Source organism: Amphiprion ocellaris, chromosome 4 (assembly GCF_022539595.1).
Source record: "Amphiprion ocellaris isolate individual 3 ecotype Okinawa chromosome 4, ASM2253959v1, whole genome shotgun sequence".
NCBI lineage: Eukaryota > Metazoa > Chordata > Actinopteri > Pomacentridae > Amphiprion > Amphiprion ocellaris.
In genome coordinates, this window is record NC_072769.1 from 6,511,504 (window position 1) to 6,528,266 (window position 16,763).

A 16,763-nucleotide genomic window follows, 5' to 3' on the forward strand; every position below is an offset into this window, starting at 1 on the left:
TGATCACATGATTCAGCAGTGACACAGTAATGAAGTACTTTATAGTGTTGCTCAGTATCTTCAATCTATGAGAACAGCAACACTCCAACTGACCTATTATCTTTCTTTTCACAGGTGGGTTTCTAGTTCTAGTCAAGTGCCCTCTGTCACAGAATGAACCTTGAGCAACGGACTCACATCAACTTCTTTGGTAACTTGGATAAAACGTCACTAGAAACTCTTGCCATGTTGAAGAATGTGTGCGGGGAGCAATCAATGTCCCATAGATGTGAATATGAAAGGCACAAGAGGTCCAGAATGAGGCAGGATGATGCGGAGGATGACCTAAATCCAGGACGTTTCTCAACAACAGGAACTGCTGCCAGCATCCAAAAGGCCAAGGAACAGGTGTGGAGTGATCACAGACTGACGATCAGAATGATGGTGGTGCAACTGGGATTGAAGTAGGGATCATCTTATCGGACAATCTGGGCATGCAGAAGATTGACCTGTCTCTTCCAGTATGACTCCAACAACAAGCAGCAGAGCCTCCAGTGGAACATGCCAGTGTCTCCCAGACCAAAGAAAGCCTATATGCCCAAATCATCCAATAAGACAGTCCTTACCAACTGTTGGAGCCAAAATATGATTTCTTTGTTTTGATTGTTGTTAGTGTCGGTATGACTGTGTGGGTGTGGCTTTAGGAGCCACGGGGTTGCCCACTGTTGGGACTGCATATATAATGGCTAATGAATGAATGAATGCAGGTGTGCAGTTTTGGAGAAGGAAGCCGAACAGATTTCGACCGTGCTCAAACGCCGTGTCAAGCAGATGAATGTTGTCAGGTTGTATAATATTGGTTTATTGGAGACTTAATGTTGACTGAATGATAACTTACCTGCAATGCCATCAATAAATGAAACATAAGTAAAAACGAGCAGAGACACTGTTTTAATTTGAAGCCGCACGCGTCAGACTAAAGCACACTAACTGCCACCTGAGTGACTACAGGTAAAGTCACTACAAAAGTCGAAAACTGGCTTATTGTTGAGAACACAAACGATTAAGTTGAAAGCCAGGAAGAGGATCAACGTTGGACGTTTCAGGCTCCAGAAACTGCCGATCGCTGAGGACATCGCTGGATTTATTGTCCTATTGAACAACTGCTGATCACTGAGGACAGCGCTGGATTTATTGTCCTATTGAACAACTGCTGATCGCTGAGGACAGCGCTGGATTTATTGTCCTATTGAACAACTGCTGATCGCTGAGGACAGCGCTGGATCGGAGCAATTCGGAGCTGCGTTGTGTAGCGGTATGTGAGGACGACGCTGCTGTTTACTTCAGACAAGCGCCCGCACGCATCGTTTGGATCACGGTAAGCGCTGGTTTGGACACGGACAGTTGGCACATACAGCGTATGGACGACAGGTATGTTGCGCTACCAAAACAATACATGGCCATAATTAACTATAAACAATTGTGTGCACACAGGGCCGTTTTCCTGAAATAAAAGGAAAGAGATAAATCCAATGCATTGGTAACGAACTGAACTCGAACTGAAATAATTGTGACGTGTTCTATTTGTGAACTGAGGTGTGTGTTATATTGGTGAAGGTATTTGTGATTCAAACTTGAAACAAAAAAAGTCTGGTGTAACTGATCCAATGAAAGGTGTTGTTCATTATATTTAATTTGAGGGTATTGTGTGACGATGGAGTCAGAAAATGTACAGAGTGAAACAAATGATCAAGCATTGCTGGTTGAAGCCACAGCTGAAACGCAATCTATGCAAACGACAAATAACGGTGGAAAGGAAACACAAGTCCTTAAAAAACGCACAATCAAACTAACCCCAAAGGCCTTAATGGAAAAGTTGATCACACTACAAAAGGTTCTAGCATCCAAACTAAATAAGGCAAGTAACTTGCAAAAAGTAATGTGTGAGTTAATGGAAGACAGAGGATGTGAAACAGAGGTGCGATGCTCTTTTCAGAAATATTTGCATGTATGCAAGGAAGCTAGAGAGGCACATGAGTCTCTTTTACCGTTATTACCTCCGGAGGAAGAGGAAAAGCATGGAGTATGGTTTCAGGCATAAATGCTCAGTATTGATAAATTTATTGATGACATGGAAAAATGGATGAAATGTGCAGATGGCCGGGAACCTGTGGAAACCGTGAATGAGGAGGACGTGGAATATGAAATTAATCCCCATGACAGCATTTCTAATGTGGGCAGTAAAAAGTCTACTGGGAAAAGTCATACAGAATCGTCATCCAGCACATCTAGCAGATCCTCAACCTCATCAGCGGGCTTACAGGCGGAGGCAGAGAGAGCTGCACTTGCTATACGTGCTGCAGCCTTAAAGGAGAGGCACGCACTGGAGGAACAGAAAGAAATGCTGCGAAAGAAAAAGGAAATGCTGGAACTTGACACACAGCTGGCTGCTGCTGAGGCTAAGGTAGCAGTGCTAAAACCCCCCAGTCACCAAGCTCCATCAACCACACACTCAGATGGAATGGACTCATATTATAGAACAGGAACAAGGCCAAAGGAACCTTCAGGCACACTCAATCCTCATGCCAAGGATTACCAGCCATCCCTATCACAACCACCTGACTCACAACAACCACCCATTCAGCAACCACCCATTCAGCAACCACCCATTTAACAACCACCTTGGCAAGAGCAACAATACCAACAGCATGTATATTGGGATACAGAACAGGACAATAAAGGCGGAGGATTTAAAATCTCTTCAAGCTTATGCTCTGTTTCTACGTGAATGTTGCAATGCCATGGAACATGTACAATACATGGGAGAGCTAAATATGCCAGCAAACATGAAAACATTGATCTCAAAGCTTCCATACAAGCTAAGAGAAAAATGGAGAGCCTCTGTTTGTGAAATCATTGAAAAATACAATCGTAGGCCACAATTTACAGACATCGTCACATTCATTGAACGTCAGGTCAAAATCATTTCCGATCCTGTCTTGGGAGACATTCAAACCACACCAGCAAATACAGGAAGTAAATCTGTAAACAAATTAAGGTCAAACCCACAAAGCAAACACAGATTCAAAGGAGACAGCTTTGCAACTGTTACCACCATTGAAACACCAATAGTGGAAGATCTAGGAAGGTTTAAGCAAAGCAAGGCATCTGCTCACACTCCTAACTCTTGTATATGCTGTTTTAAAGGTCACACATTGGACCAATGCCCACAGTTTGACAACAAAGCACACCGGGACAAGATTGCTTTTATAAGAACGAAAGGAATCTGTTTTGGTTGCCTTCACTTTGGACACCTTAGCAAAGATTGCGAGAAGCGCTTAACTTGCATAAAGTGCAACCAAAACCATCCCAGTGTTCTGCACATTGATCAAAAGGAGAAAGGAAGCAGCACAGATACCAACCAACAAAGGAAACCATCAGTATGCAATGCGCTAGTCTCTTTAAACCCATGTGGACAAACAGGGGCTGGTAACAGTGATAGGATTTTGTCAATCTTGCCTGTACAGGTGAAATCTAGCAAGGGAGGCAAAATAATCCAAAGTTATGCTTTTCTGGATCAAGGCAGTACAGACACCTTTTGTTCAGAAAATCTCATGAGAAAGCTTAACCTTACTGGAAGGAAAGCTCATATTAGCCTGTTAACCATGGGAGCAAAAACATCAGTATCCAGTTACATGCTTACGGACCTGGAGATCTCAAGCCTCACTGGAAAGCAGTTTTATGACCTGCCCATGGTTTACACCCAGAAGAGGATGCCAGTGAGCACAAATAACATTATAAAAGAAGAGGAGTTGGCCAATTGGCCATATTTGAAAGGTGTTGTAATTCCTCACATTCAAGCAGAAGTAGAGTTGTTGATTGGAACCAATGCTTCTAAACTGCTTGAACCATGGGAGGTAATTAACGGTCGTGGCAATGGGCCATATGCCATTAAGACCCTATTGGGATCGGTTATTAATGGTCCCCTTTCAGTACACAGAGAGGAACAGTGTAAGAGTGGCTACCCTGTTGCTTCTGTCAATAGAATCTCCATTACGAACTTGGAGCAGTTGCTGATGAATCGGTACAAACATGATTTTAAAGAACTGTCATCGGAAGACAAAGAGGAAATGTCAAGGGATGACATGAAGTTCTTGGAAATCATGAAGGATTCATGCAAGATCCAAAATGGTCATTACACCTTGGAACTTCCCTTTAAACATAAAGACATCTCTCTGCCAAACAATCAATGTGTTGCTAGGCAACCTATTCTTGGATTGAAAAGAAGGTTTATGAGAGATGAGACGTTCCATCGAGAATACACCAACTTTCTCAACGATGTAATCAGTAAGGGATATGCTGAGCGTGTACCTGAACAAGAGCTGGAAAAGTCTGATGGTAAGGTGTGGTACATTCCGCACCATGGAGTGTACCATCCCAAAAAAGGAACTCTGCGTGTTGTTTTTGATTGTGGAGCAGAGTATAAAGTATATAAAAGGGAAGTCTCTCAATAAGGAGCTTCTACAAGGCCCTTACCTCACCAGCTCTTTGTTCGGAGTCCTTATCCGATTCAAACAAGAACCTGTGGCCCTGATGACTGATGTTCAAGCACTGTTCCATCAAGTCAATGTGGCACAGAAAGATCGTGACTTCCTTCGGTTCTTGTGGTGGCCTGAGGGCGATGCATCTCAGGAACTGGTAGAATATAGGATGACTGTGCATCTGTTCAGGGCGGTGTCTTCTCCTAGCTGTGCTTGTTATGCCCTCCAAAAAACAGCAGAAGACAACCAAAACAGCTTCCCTACTGATGTAATTGACACAGTCAAGAGGAACTTCTACATGGATGACTGTCTTAAAAGTTTGCCCTTAGAAGATGAGGCTGTTGAAATGGTCAAGGATTTAACAACTCTTTGTCAAAAAGGAGGCTTCCATTTGACAAAATGGATGAGTAACAACCGTAAGGTGCTGCTATCTATTCCAGAAGAGGACAGGGCAAAGAATCTCCAGGAATTAAATCTGGACAGAGACCAATTGCCAGTAGAGAGAGCCCTTGGACTACACTGGTGTGTTGAAACAGACACCTTTCATTTCAAGCTGTCATTCAAAGAATGGTCTCCTACTCGAGGTGGTATTTTATCTGTGGTCAGCTCAATCTATGATCCTTTGGGATTTCTTGCACCACTCACACTTCCCACCAAGCTCATACTGCAAGACCTGTGTAGGAGGAGCTACGGATGGGATGATCCAATCCACCCAACTCTACAACAGCAGTGGACAAAGTGGCTAAGATAACTGGAAAGGGTGGTGGTATTCAAAGTTGAAAGATGTATTAAGCCAGCAGACTTTGGGATATCCATGTGTGGGCAGTTACACCACTTCTCTGATGCTAGCGAAAAAGGCTATGGCACGGTGACATATCTTAAAATATGGAACAACAGCAACCGTTGTCATAGCTCTTTCATACTAGGCAAGGCCAGGGTTGCCCCACTCAAGCAAGTGACAATTCCTCGCTTAGAGCTCACTGCTGCTGTGCTTGCTGTTCGCTTGGACACAATGCTTAAAACAGAAATACAGCTTCACCTTAAAAAATCCTGTTTCTGGACCGATAGCACTTCAGTTTTGAAATATATCAGGAATGAAGACAAGAGATTCCACACCTTTGTGGCAAACAGGATTTCAATCATCAGAAGGTCAACCGATGTTTCACAATGGAGGTATGTTCATACCACCCAGAATCCTGCGGACAAAGCCTCAAGAGGAGTAAAAGTGGATGACTTGCTGACCAACAGAACATGGATTGAAGGCCCTGAGTTTCTGTTGAACCCAGAGGAACAATGGCCATCTATTAGCTTGGAGTACAACATTACTGCTAATGACCCTGAGGTCAAAAAGGAGCTCACCACCAATGCAGTAATTGTAAATACACCAAGTCCCACACACCAACTGATCACATACTTCTCTGACTGGAAGCGGTTGAAGAGGTCAGTTGCTTGGATCCTGAAAATAAGGAAGACTCTATTGGAAATGAGTCACCAAGGAAAAGAATTGAGTCATGAAGATGCAGATAAAGCGGAACAGGATATGCAACGCATTAAAGCGAAATTTAAAAAAATCAGAGTTTGACTCCAGATGACCTGTCAAAAGCAGAAACGGCAATCATTCGCTTCACGCAGCAAGAAAGGTTCCACGAGGAACTTTCTGTGCTGTCCTCTGGAAAGGGTGAAGTGAAGAAGGAGAGTTCCATCTACAAGCTGGACCCCATCCTGGAGGATGGCTTAATTCGAGTAGGAGGGAAATTGAATAGAGCAGCAATGTCTGCAGAATCTAAACATCCTGTTATCCTCACAAAAGACCTCCATGTATCCAATTTGCTACTCAAGCACATCCACGAGCAGGTGGGCCATGGGCGGAGAAACCATGTTCTCTCAAGGTTGCGTAGAAAGTATTGGATCACTAGTGCCAATGCAGCAACACGTAAAATCCTGTCTGACTGTGTCTTCTGCAGGCGCCATAGAGGGAAGTTGGGTGAGCAGAAGATGTCAGACTTGCCTCTATAGCGCATTGTTCCTGATTTTCCTCCATTTATCAACGTTGGAGTTGATTATTTCGGTCCAATTGAGATCAAAAGAGGCCGATCCATTGAAAAATGCTATGGAGTCATTTTTACCTGTATGGCATGTAGAGCAGTCCATTTAGAGGTTGCCTTCTCACTGGATACAGACTCCTGTATAAATGCTCTATGCAGGTTTGTTTGTCGACGGGGACCAGTCTCTCATGTACGATCCGATAATGGAACCAACTTTGTCAGTGCCGAAAAAGAGTTGAGGGAAGCTCTTGCTGCTTTAAATCACAGCAAAATACAGACAGCGTTCCTGGAGGAAGGAATGAAGTGGAGCTTCAACCCACCAGCAGCCTCTCATCACAGAGGTGTATGGGAGCAAATCATAAGGATGGTTAGACATATACTTACCTCAGTCTTACACCAACAAACCTTGAATGACGAGGGGTTTCATACAGTACTGTGTGAAGTTGAAGCCATCCTGAATGACCACCCCATAACAAAACTGTCAGGAGATCCCAACGATCTGGAAGCTCTCACTCCCAATCATATTCTCACCATGAAAGGAAAGCCAATCCTACCACTCGGCTTGTTAGAGAAGTCTGACCTTTACCTCAAAAGGAGGTGGAGACAAGTTCAGTACATCTCAGACCTTTTCTGGAAACGCTGGTTGAGAGAATACTTACCTTTGCTACAGGAGCGGCAGAGGTGGAGCAAGAAGAGATGGAGTCTTGTCCCAGGAGACATTGTGCTTATCGCAGACTCTACAGCGCCACGTGGTTCTTGGCTGCTTGGAAGAGTCCTGGAAACCTATCCAGATAGGTAAAGACTAAAACTAGCACACTGGACAGGCCAGTAACCAAACTTTGTTTGCTTCAAGAAGCTGCAACCAAAACAGTTTAATATATACAAGACTGTGTTTATGAAATTATTGGCTCCATTATGAATGTAATTTATGTTGAATTGTTCATGCCTGCTGCATTCTCAATTAGGGGCCAGTGTGTTGGAGCCAAAATATGATTTCTTTGTTTTGATTGTTGTTAGTGTCGGTATGACTGTGTGGGTGTGGCTTTAGGAGCCACGGGGTTGCCCACTGTTGGGAGTGGACTGCATATATGATGGCTAATGAATGAATGAATGCAGGTGTGCAGTTTGGAGAGGGAAGCCGAACAGTTTTCGACTGTGCTCAAACGCCGTGTCAAGCAGGTGAATGTTGTCAGGTTGTATAATATTGGTTTATTGGAGACTTAATGTTGACTGAATGATAACTTACCTGCAATACCGTCAATAAATGAAACATAAGTAAAAACAAGCAGAGACACTGTTTTAATTTGAAGCCGCACGTGTCAGACTAAAGGACACTAATTGCCACCTCAGTGACTACAGGTAAAGTCACTACACCAACTCCTTATTCAATCTCGGTTCTTGTTGTTGAGGGACGTCCTGGTTTTGGGTCATCCTCAATATCATCTTGCTTCATTCTGAACCCCTTGTGCCTCATATTCCTGTGTACAGGACATTGTTTACTCCCCATACACAGCTTTCAACATAGCAAGAGTTTCTGTTGGAGATTTTCCCAAGTTTGCCAAGGACTTGATGTTAATCATTAGCTCAAGGTTCATCACACACAAAAGTCAATGAAAGTGCTGTTTGTCTCATACAGTACTGAGATGTTGTGTAACACTATTATGTACTTCATTACTGTGTGGCTGCTGAAACGTGTGATAAGCAACTGATGTCTGATTTTTTCATTTGTTTGCTATTTCAGAGCTCATATTTCATGTATTAACTGTGTCTCTCTTGTATGAAGATTTGTCTCTTGTCCACTTTTGTTTGTATGAAGGAGGTGAGCTTGTTCCTGAGGCCTTGGAGTGCACCACAGGCCTTGTCTAGTAACTTGAAGGTCCACACAAATAATTCTGTGGAAACTTTGTTGTTCCATGCTAGTTTGAAAAAAATAAAATAATTACTGAACCCCACCTTTGGATGAGAATTCATCTGTCCCGGCACAGGTGTCTCCAGTGTGGTGTGTCTTAAAATGGTCTTTGTAAAGCAGTGTGTGCACTGTTGCATGCAGGTAATTACTGGCAACAAGTGCTGTAAATATCCTATTCTTGTCATGGAACAAAGCACTTAGTCAATGATTCATCTTGCAAACTTACTGACAGCTTACATTTACTGTAAGGGTTCAGTGACTCCAGGAGACACATGATAAGAAATGACATGCCAATGTGAGAAAAACTCAATAAATCAAACAGGTAAAAAAGTGAAAGGTCAGCTGCTCTCTTCCTGTTTTCCATGTTTGCTCCATGCTGTAATATTCCAGGTCTCCAGCTTTCAAAGACAGATAAATACATCATTTAGAAACACAAGACTGGATTTAACATGATACAGTTATAATTAGTCACAGAGGATGTCCAGTAACATTCATGACATTCACATTTCATTCATTCATTATGACCAATGCTGAGATTCAACTCATATCACCTGACATGAGAGGGATTATTTAATTGGTTGAAATCAATTTATAAGGCAAAACACTTTTTTATTCTTGGACATTTGTTCAGCAGCACTTTGGATGCCAGCAGGATTTATTTAACCCGAGTCACGCTGTTTTTAAAAACTGTGAGATGAGATGAAAAATATTGAAATAGTTCAAATGTCTTTTTCCATTGTCAGGAACGCACCTTCAGCACATATGTACTCTCAGATGGTTGTAAATGGCGACTCATTAGTCACTTGATCAATGCTGATGTGCAAGTTGTGTTTCAACGTGTTTCAACACTGCCGTATGATTGATGGCCCCATAAAATATACTGACCGAGGCCTCAGATCTAGTACCAGTTCTGTTTCAGTTTTATGCTGTTGTCCAGTTGTGACTAATAAGTAACTCCTTTAATGTTTTACTCAGTGATTTCTGTGACGCATTTTAGATTTCACCAATGATAACCTTGAAAGATCCCTTTTTACCAGAAACACGCCTATAAATTAACACACCTTCACTCATTGTGAGTTGTTTCTTTTTCAATAATTGTTGGATTCACACACACTCTCCTTGGGGTAAGTCATGAACGTTGTGTTGCATAAGACAGCATCATTTTAATAATGTATATTCATCTCCTTTGTCTTTTCCAGCAAGTTTGTGTCGTGGATGCAGTCCATAATGAGAGTTCCTGGGGGGTTGTTTCTGCTCGTACTTTTGCATATATTTACAGGAAGCAGTTCAGGTAAACCATCTGATATTTTGTCATATTTGTTTGGACTTGTATTCACTGTGTAATTGTACTGTAATGTAAAATACACAGTTTTCTTCTTTTTGTCACAAATGGAGGGGCTCTAAATCAGAGACTAAATAAATGTTCACTCTACACACATTAAAATGGCGCCAAGATTATTAGTATTCACAAATCTGAATTTGCTCATTTTAAATCTTCCAAGTGATTTCTTCATATTTCTCTATGTAAATGAAAAATAATCAAATTACATTTGATTTGATAAATAATTTAACTGTATATATCTCAAATATGAATTTATTCAAATCCATTCTTGAAATGATAAAATAACAATTACAATATATGACTGTTGTTCACACAGTTGGGAACAAAGGTTCACATACATTTGTAAAACCATGTATATCATGACAGCTATTTTCCAATGACTCCTCTAACTCTTCTGTCAAGAGGAGTGGTCAGATATAGAGCCAGAAGCAGGTGGATGGCCACCAAAAGTGCTTTGTCGAGGTGAAAATGGCCAAGGGGATGTTTAACCAAATATTAGCATTGATGTATGTATATTATTGACCCAGTAGATTTTGTCATAATTCCAGAAAACCCATCATGCATGAACACACGGGTTTCAATGATTCCATCACAGCAAATTCAGAGTTGTACGAATCTGTCACAGGCGGAAAACACAAAGAGCAAACTGAGACTGGTGGAGTGTTCAAACAGATCTAACAGAAATAAAGTCAAACCAGATCAGGATGGGGAAACTAAGCTCTGGGAAAAATGAACTAAACCTCATTAAAAACAGGCAAAACTACAAAAACATTCAAAAAGTCTCAACTAACAACAAAGGAGAAATCTAAGAAAACCTCAGATGAATTAACTAAAGTAAGCTAACAAAACGGGATATGAAGCTGGGAAGACAGAGAGAGAGAGAGAGAGGACGAGCAAGGCTGACCAAGAGAGGGGAGAGAGAGAAAAAGAGACAGAGAATGGGAAAGAAAGAACCAGGCAGAGCCTAAAGTGAGGATCCTGACAGTTATTGGAAACTGAAAACTGCTATGGTCTTTACAAATGTGTGGAAACTTTTGTTCACAACTTTACATACAAATTCTACAGGCATCACTCTGTATTGCTCTGTTTTCTCTATAAATTTACTCTTAACTTCCTAAACATGATCCTAAATCAGAAAAGTGTAATATCACCTGAATGTAATAACTACTACAATTCTGCAGCAGCACCTGTTAAACCATTCCTGTACTTTTCATAGGGACGCTTGTCACCAGCTGTGCTTCATGTCATGATGAAGCCACCTGCTTGGAGTCAAGAGAAAGAGGCGACACTTTCTCCCACCAGGCCCTGTCTTGTGTCTGTAAAGAAGGCTTCGTAGGCGATGGCCTTACCTGCTATGATACTAAACTGTGCAGTGACTCGTCTTGCTGTCGCCAAGGTTACCACTGGTCACCAGACAGGGGCTGTGTGAAAGACCCATCTGTAAAGGCCAGCTGTGGAGGTGTAGTTTGTCCTTCAGACACAGACTGCATCAGTGTTAATGGGACTGAGCGATGTGCTGATCCCTGTGAGCACTACTCTATAATAAATGATGAGTGGCGTTCAGTAAATTACACAAGGTCAGGGCCTTACTACAATGATTTTGGTGTTAACTGGCAAGGCTGGTATCGCATGTTTCTGGGTCAAAGCAATGCTCGTATTCCAGACTGGTGTGTCAGTCGATTCTCATGTGGCACCCTTAATAGTCTGCGGATAGAACAACCTAATCCTACAGAATATGGAAGAATTGTAAGTCGCAATGTGTGTTCTATGTCTTCGAGTAACTGCTGCGATTATCGTACCCGCACCATAAACGTCAAACTCTGCTATGGAAACTACTACGTCTACAAACTTCAGCATCCATCGGTAGGCCCTTCTGCATACTGTGCAGGTAATGTTCCATTTTAAAGGTCTTTAAGCTTTAAGAGCAAATTAAATTTTCTTACTTAATGCATACATGTCAGTGGAGCTACTGTTGTCCTTTTCCTCTCAAATTGAACCACTTATTAGCAAAATATTGTCATTGATTCAGCATCAGTGCCATTCTGGGTTTTTTCTTTCTTTCTTTTTTTTTTTTTGTAAACACAGAGACATATGGAGCAAACCCAGGAGTTCCTTCAACCACTGATCCAAGACCACAGAACTCCACCACCACTCCCACCCCAGCAACACCACATAACAGCACAGCAGTACCAGGTAACAACACAGCAGTGGAAGGGGAGATCCGCCTGGTCAATGGAGGAAACAGCTCCTGCTCTGGCAGAGTGGAGATCTTCCATAATGGACAGTGGGGGACGGTGTGTGATGATTCCTGGGACCTGATTGATGCTCAGGTGGTCTGCAGACAGCTGGGCTGTGGCAGGGTGCTCTCAGCACCAGTAATGGCACAATTTGGACAAGGCACAGGGCACATCTGGATGGATAATGTCAGGTGCACAGGGAGCGAATCAAAGCTCTCTGAGTGCCAACACAATGGAGTAGGAAATCACAACTGTGGTCACAGTGAAGACGCTGGTGTCGTCTGTGAAGGTAAAGACGAGTTTATTCAGCTACAGACAGCGAGATCCTACTGTGTTACTGTATGTCTACAATATGACAATTAGCTGAGCGCATATCAGTAACCAAGTATCAGAGAAATATGAGGTTTGTGATTTATATTGCAGTTTGTCATCTGCAGGCATTTCCACATTTAATGTTGCTTCCCCTTCTATTTGTAAAAATACAATATTGATCAGCTTTGCACTGTTCTTTTTACATTTAACATGTAAATTAACTGTTTGGTTAAGACAAGATGTCATCTTTAATTAAACAAAAGATTGAGAATCTGTAAAATAACAGTTTAAAAAGGATTAAATATTTGCCAGTTCTTATCATGCAGTTTTGTTTTGTTTTTTGCGTTTTTTTTTTTGTAGTTTTTAGGGTTCACTAGTTATTATGTGTAATTTAACAACGCATATAAAATCTGTAAAGTATCAATAAATCATTCAGAAAATTACAGGTAAAAACTGGTTTTAAAAAGAAAGAAAGAAAGAAAGAAAATTTCACTTTAACAGAGTGTGTTCTTTGTTTTTCTGTTAGCTCTTTCACCAGTGAGGCTGGTCAACTCTGACAACCGCTGCTCTGGCAGAGTGGAGGTCTTCCATAATGGACAGTGGGGGACAGTGTGTGATGATTCCTGGGGCCTGAATGATGCTCAGGTGGTCTGCAGACAGCTGGACTGTGGTGAAGCTCGTGCAGCACCAACACAGGCCCAGTTTGGACAGGGCAGTGGACCCATCTGGTTGGACGATGTTCAATGTTTTGGAAATGAACCATCGATCACAGACTGCACTCATAGAGGATTTGGGGTCCACAACTGTGGTCACCATGAAGATGCCAGCACTGTGTGTGAATGTAAGCTTATCTGTATGTTTTTCAGAGTTTATTGAGCTTTGTCTCACTTGGTGAATCTTAACCTCTCTCCTTCATTTATATCTGATGACCTTTTATCTTTTTGTTCAGTCCAGTCCCCTTCACATGAGGCCCCTCAGCTTATTTGCAGAAGTGATAAACTCCTGATCGGACTGCATATAAACAGTGTGACAGCTGCTGGTTTAAATCCATTCTCTGGAAATCTGGCTTCCCGCAACTGCTCCTGGTTCTCATTGCAGGATGATAGGGTTTGGTACGAAGTGGACGCTCAGGCAGGAGCCTGTGGAAATGATCTGAGGGTAAAGACTTGAACTGTTTTCTTTCTTTCTTTCTTTCTTTCTTTCTTTCTTTCTTTCTTTCTTTCTTTCTTTCTTTCTATCTGGCTCACTCACCCCTCAAACATCACATTTTGATGTGGTGAATCTTTAAACAACATGCTTTTGTTGCAGGCCTCAAACACAAACTGCATACATAATACAATGCCAATTTCCAGTGCGCTGATGTATTCCAACTAATTTTGCCTGATTGCCAGTGTCAATATTTATATATGCACATATTTTCCAGATATTCCAGAGAACATCAGGACTCTCCTGTAGTTGAATTAACGTATTATTATACCTGCATTTACCATGATGCACTTAGAATAACCCCGTAAACTATCATAAATTTATCAGAATTTCTACATATAGAAACTTCTGTACAATCTGTATCATATGTATATTTCTTGTTTATATTTTATTTTTCCATTGATGTGGCTGTGTTTTTACACTATTGGATTAATAAGGCCTACATTTTCTTATTGTATCTAAGTCAGTTAAGTTAATTGTTGAACTGACTGATAATTTAATCCTGTCTTGCAGACCAACAGCACACATGCCGTCTACTCCAACGCTTTGTTCATCTACCCATATAATCAATCCTTCGCCGTTCCTGTGACTCTTCCCTTCTCCTGTGCTTATCCTCTGAACACAGACAGCTCCCTGTATATGACAATCAGGCCATTCCTGCCGTAAGAAGCCCTTTAATAAATATATGTAACACCTCTCACCATATTCAGTTCTAAAGCTGATGAGTAAGTATAACTGTTACGTTCTTCATATTATGCTGATGCCATCACAAGAAGAAAATTAGTAGTACATACAGTGAAAAGAGCTTTTTTATGTTGCTGCCTGTGAGTGGAAACCTGCTGTTTTAAAGAATTGTTCCCTCACTGTCAAGCTGCAGGTGTTGCAGAATCATATCAGAATCAGAAACAGTTCCAAGTAGATTTTCACATACGAGAACTCTGATTTTGTCTTAGGGAATAACATCAAACACGAACATATGAATTAAAAAAATGTTGTAAGTCATTACAATGTCAATGTTACAAGACACCTGAGAATGTGTAAGGTTACATAGTATGTAAACAACTTGAAATGTGTGGAAGAAGAACAAGAATCCTCTTCCTGGAGGATTCATATCTCCTCACTACCAACGTCCAGAACTCTCTAAAATAATAGAAATAGAAAGCCTTTATTGTCATTGTATTGAGGATTACATTGAGATTAGGAATGTTACTCCTGCTTAGTGTATAAAGATATACATATAAAACATTCAGCACACCATAAAACCATTAGCAGGCAACATTAAAGAGGGAGCTGTACAGTAAAGTGTCAGAGTTAATAGTAGCTACTGAACAAGTCTCAGTGGATATTCCTATGTGAAATATAAAATACAATAAAATGTGAAATAAATATAGTATCAATATAGAGAAAGTGTTATTGTGAGAGTGTATGAGAGAGTTTGTGTTTTGTGTGGATTAAGAGGAGTAATGGCCTTAGGGAAGAAAGTATTTGTGAATCAGGTGGAGGAGTTCTTAGTGAACTTATAGTAAGGTTTAAACAGGTAGTAACCAGGATGAGAGCAGTCTTTGACAGTGTTTTCAGCTCTGGAAAGGTAATGTGCATTTGCAGTATCTTGGAGTGAAGAAAGAGGGCAGTCAATAATGTTTTGGGCTGTGTTGTTGACATTTTTCAAATAAAGTGGATACAATAATAACAACTGTGGAAAGAAAGACCTGGTTGTCAACATTTTAATATTTCCTTAACAGGGTGTCAGGAGGTATTTCAGGTGATGGTCCAAAAGCCAGAGCCTACATGAATCTGTATCGTGACCCCGGCTTCACTGACCGTTATTCAGGAATCCAGGTCAGCCTCCCGGTGGGCTCGCCGTTGTATGTGGGTGTCACTGTGTCGTACGGAGACACAAACTTTGGGCTTGTTCTGGAGGACTGCTTCGCCACTCACTCATCAAACCCTGATGATCCCTCGCGATACCCCTTCATCCAGAACCAGTACGTGCAACTGATTGAGCTTCAGCTGACAGTGTGTGGGTTTCAGTGACCCTGATGACCTTCTCCTCTGACAGGTGTCCTGCTGCCAGACAACCGGTGTCCATCATTGAAAGCGGCAGGTCCCTCCAGGCTCGTTTTTCTGCTGTGCTGTTCACGCTCCAGGATGATTACCGAGACATTTTCCTGCACTGCAACCTGAGCCTTTGTGACCGTAGACGTTACAGCTGTATCCCAGTGAGTTACACACCTCACTTTATCAGTAATCCATGTTCACTGCTGGTATCTATCTCATGGTTTCTCCTCCACTTTCTGCCTCATAGCACTGCAGAAGCAGAACATCTCGCTCTGTTTCCAGCTCTGCTTCTGTGGAGCCCATCACCATTGGACCCATCACTTGTGAGCAAGAATTACAATCTGGTTTCAGGACTAATTTCTCAACACAATGATCTGTATTAAATTAATGACCACTGTTTTCTTTTCTTCTTCTTTATCTTCAGGGCAAAAACCAGCTCAGTGAGTCAGAAAGCTACAATGATAATATCACCTCATTTCATGTTTTGATGTTAAATTGCTTTTATTGAAATTAAATAATAAAACATTTTAATTGTAATGATAAATAAAATGTTGTACACTTAAATTTCTTCAAACTTTGTATCATTCTTCAGTTGCACTACTCCTGCAACACCAATCAAAAATAAAATATGGAAGCCGTAAATAAAAAAGGTGTCAGTGTTTTTTTCCCCCTTATATCGATTATATGAATATATTATGGATTACAAGCGATTCATTGTCTCTTTTCATGCATTTATTTTTAGATCTAATGACAGATTTTTCCCTGTTACACTGTAAAACTGTGCAACTGACATGTGTGCTCCTTCATTCTGAAAAAAAAATAAAAAAATAAAAAGCTTGACAGTGGAATGTGAAGTTGGTAGCAAACAAAATGTGTGACCTGACTGCAACCTAAACACACAGCGTTGGACCTAACTGAAGATTCTCAACAACTAATTGGCATTCAATGAATGTTGGTGCTGACATTAAAGAGCTTAGGGCCAATGTCTGTAGTTTATAGTGGGGTACGTAAATAAAAGTACCTGACTTTACATCCACAGTTCATCAAGAGTGAATCCTAACAACTTTGATGAGCTGCTGACTTTTCCTGTGGCGCCACCAAGAGGTCAACATTTGTGCTTCAGCATTAAAAACT

The 16,763-nt window shown here is 41.3% G+C and overlaps 1 protein-coding gene across 2 annotated transcripts; it reads left to right on the forward strand.

Moving 5' to 3' along the window:
- Positions 1-1,384: 1,384 nt before the first annotated feature.
- LOC111571855 (uromodulin-like) lies at positions 1,385-16,278 on the forward strand. Of its 2 annotated transcripts, none has more exons than XM_055009777.1 (11): positions 1,385-1,410; positions 9,674-9,765; positions 11,033-11,704; positions 11,902-12,342; positions 12,892-13,206; positions 13,315-13,523; positions 14,085-14,233; positions 15,314-15,556; positions 15,631-15,790; positions 15,877-15,952; positions 16,054-16,278. In XM_055009777.1, the coding sequence occupies exons 1-11, from the start codon at positions 1,400-1,402 to the stop codon at positions 16,071-16,073; spliced, it is 2,388 nt and encodes a 795-aa protein (XP_054865752.1). In that variant the 5' UTR covers positions 1,385-1,399; the 3' UTR covers positions 16,074-16,278. The 2 variants fall into 2 exon arrangements, with proteins under 2 accessions (XP_054865752.1, XP_023131008.2); XM_023275240.3 differs by lacking the exon at positions 1,385-1,410 and adding an exon at positions 9,533-9,598.
- The last annotated feature ends 485 nt before the right edge of the window (positions 16,279-16,763 follow it).

Bases quoted from the DNA above. Each gene is read 5' to 3' on its own strand.
- LOC111571855 (XM_055009777.1), top strand. The intron at 12,343-12,891 runs GTAAAGACGAGT...TTTTTCTGTTAG, and splicing joins CGCTGGTGTCGTCTGTGAAG to CTCTTTCACCAGTGAGGCTG. The intron at 15,953-16,053 runs GTGAGCAAGAAT...CTTTATCTTCAG, and splicing joins CACCATTGGACCCATCACTT to GGCAAAAACCAGCTCAGTGA.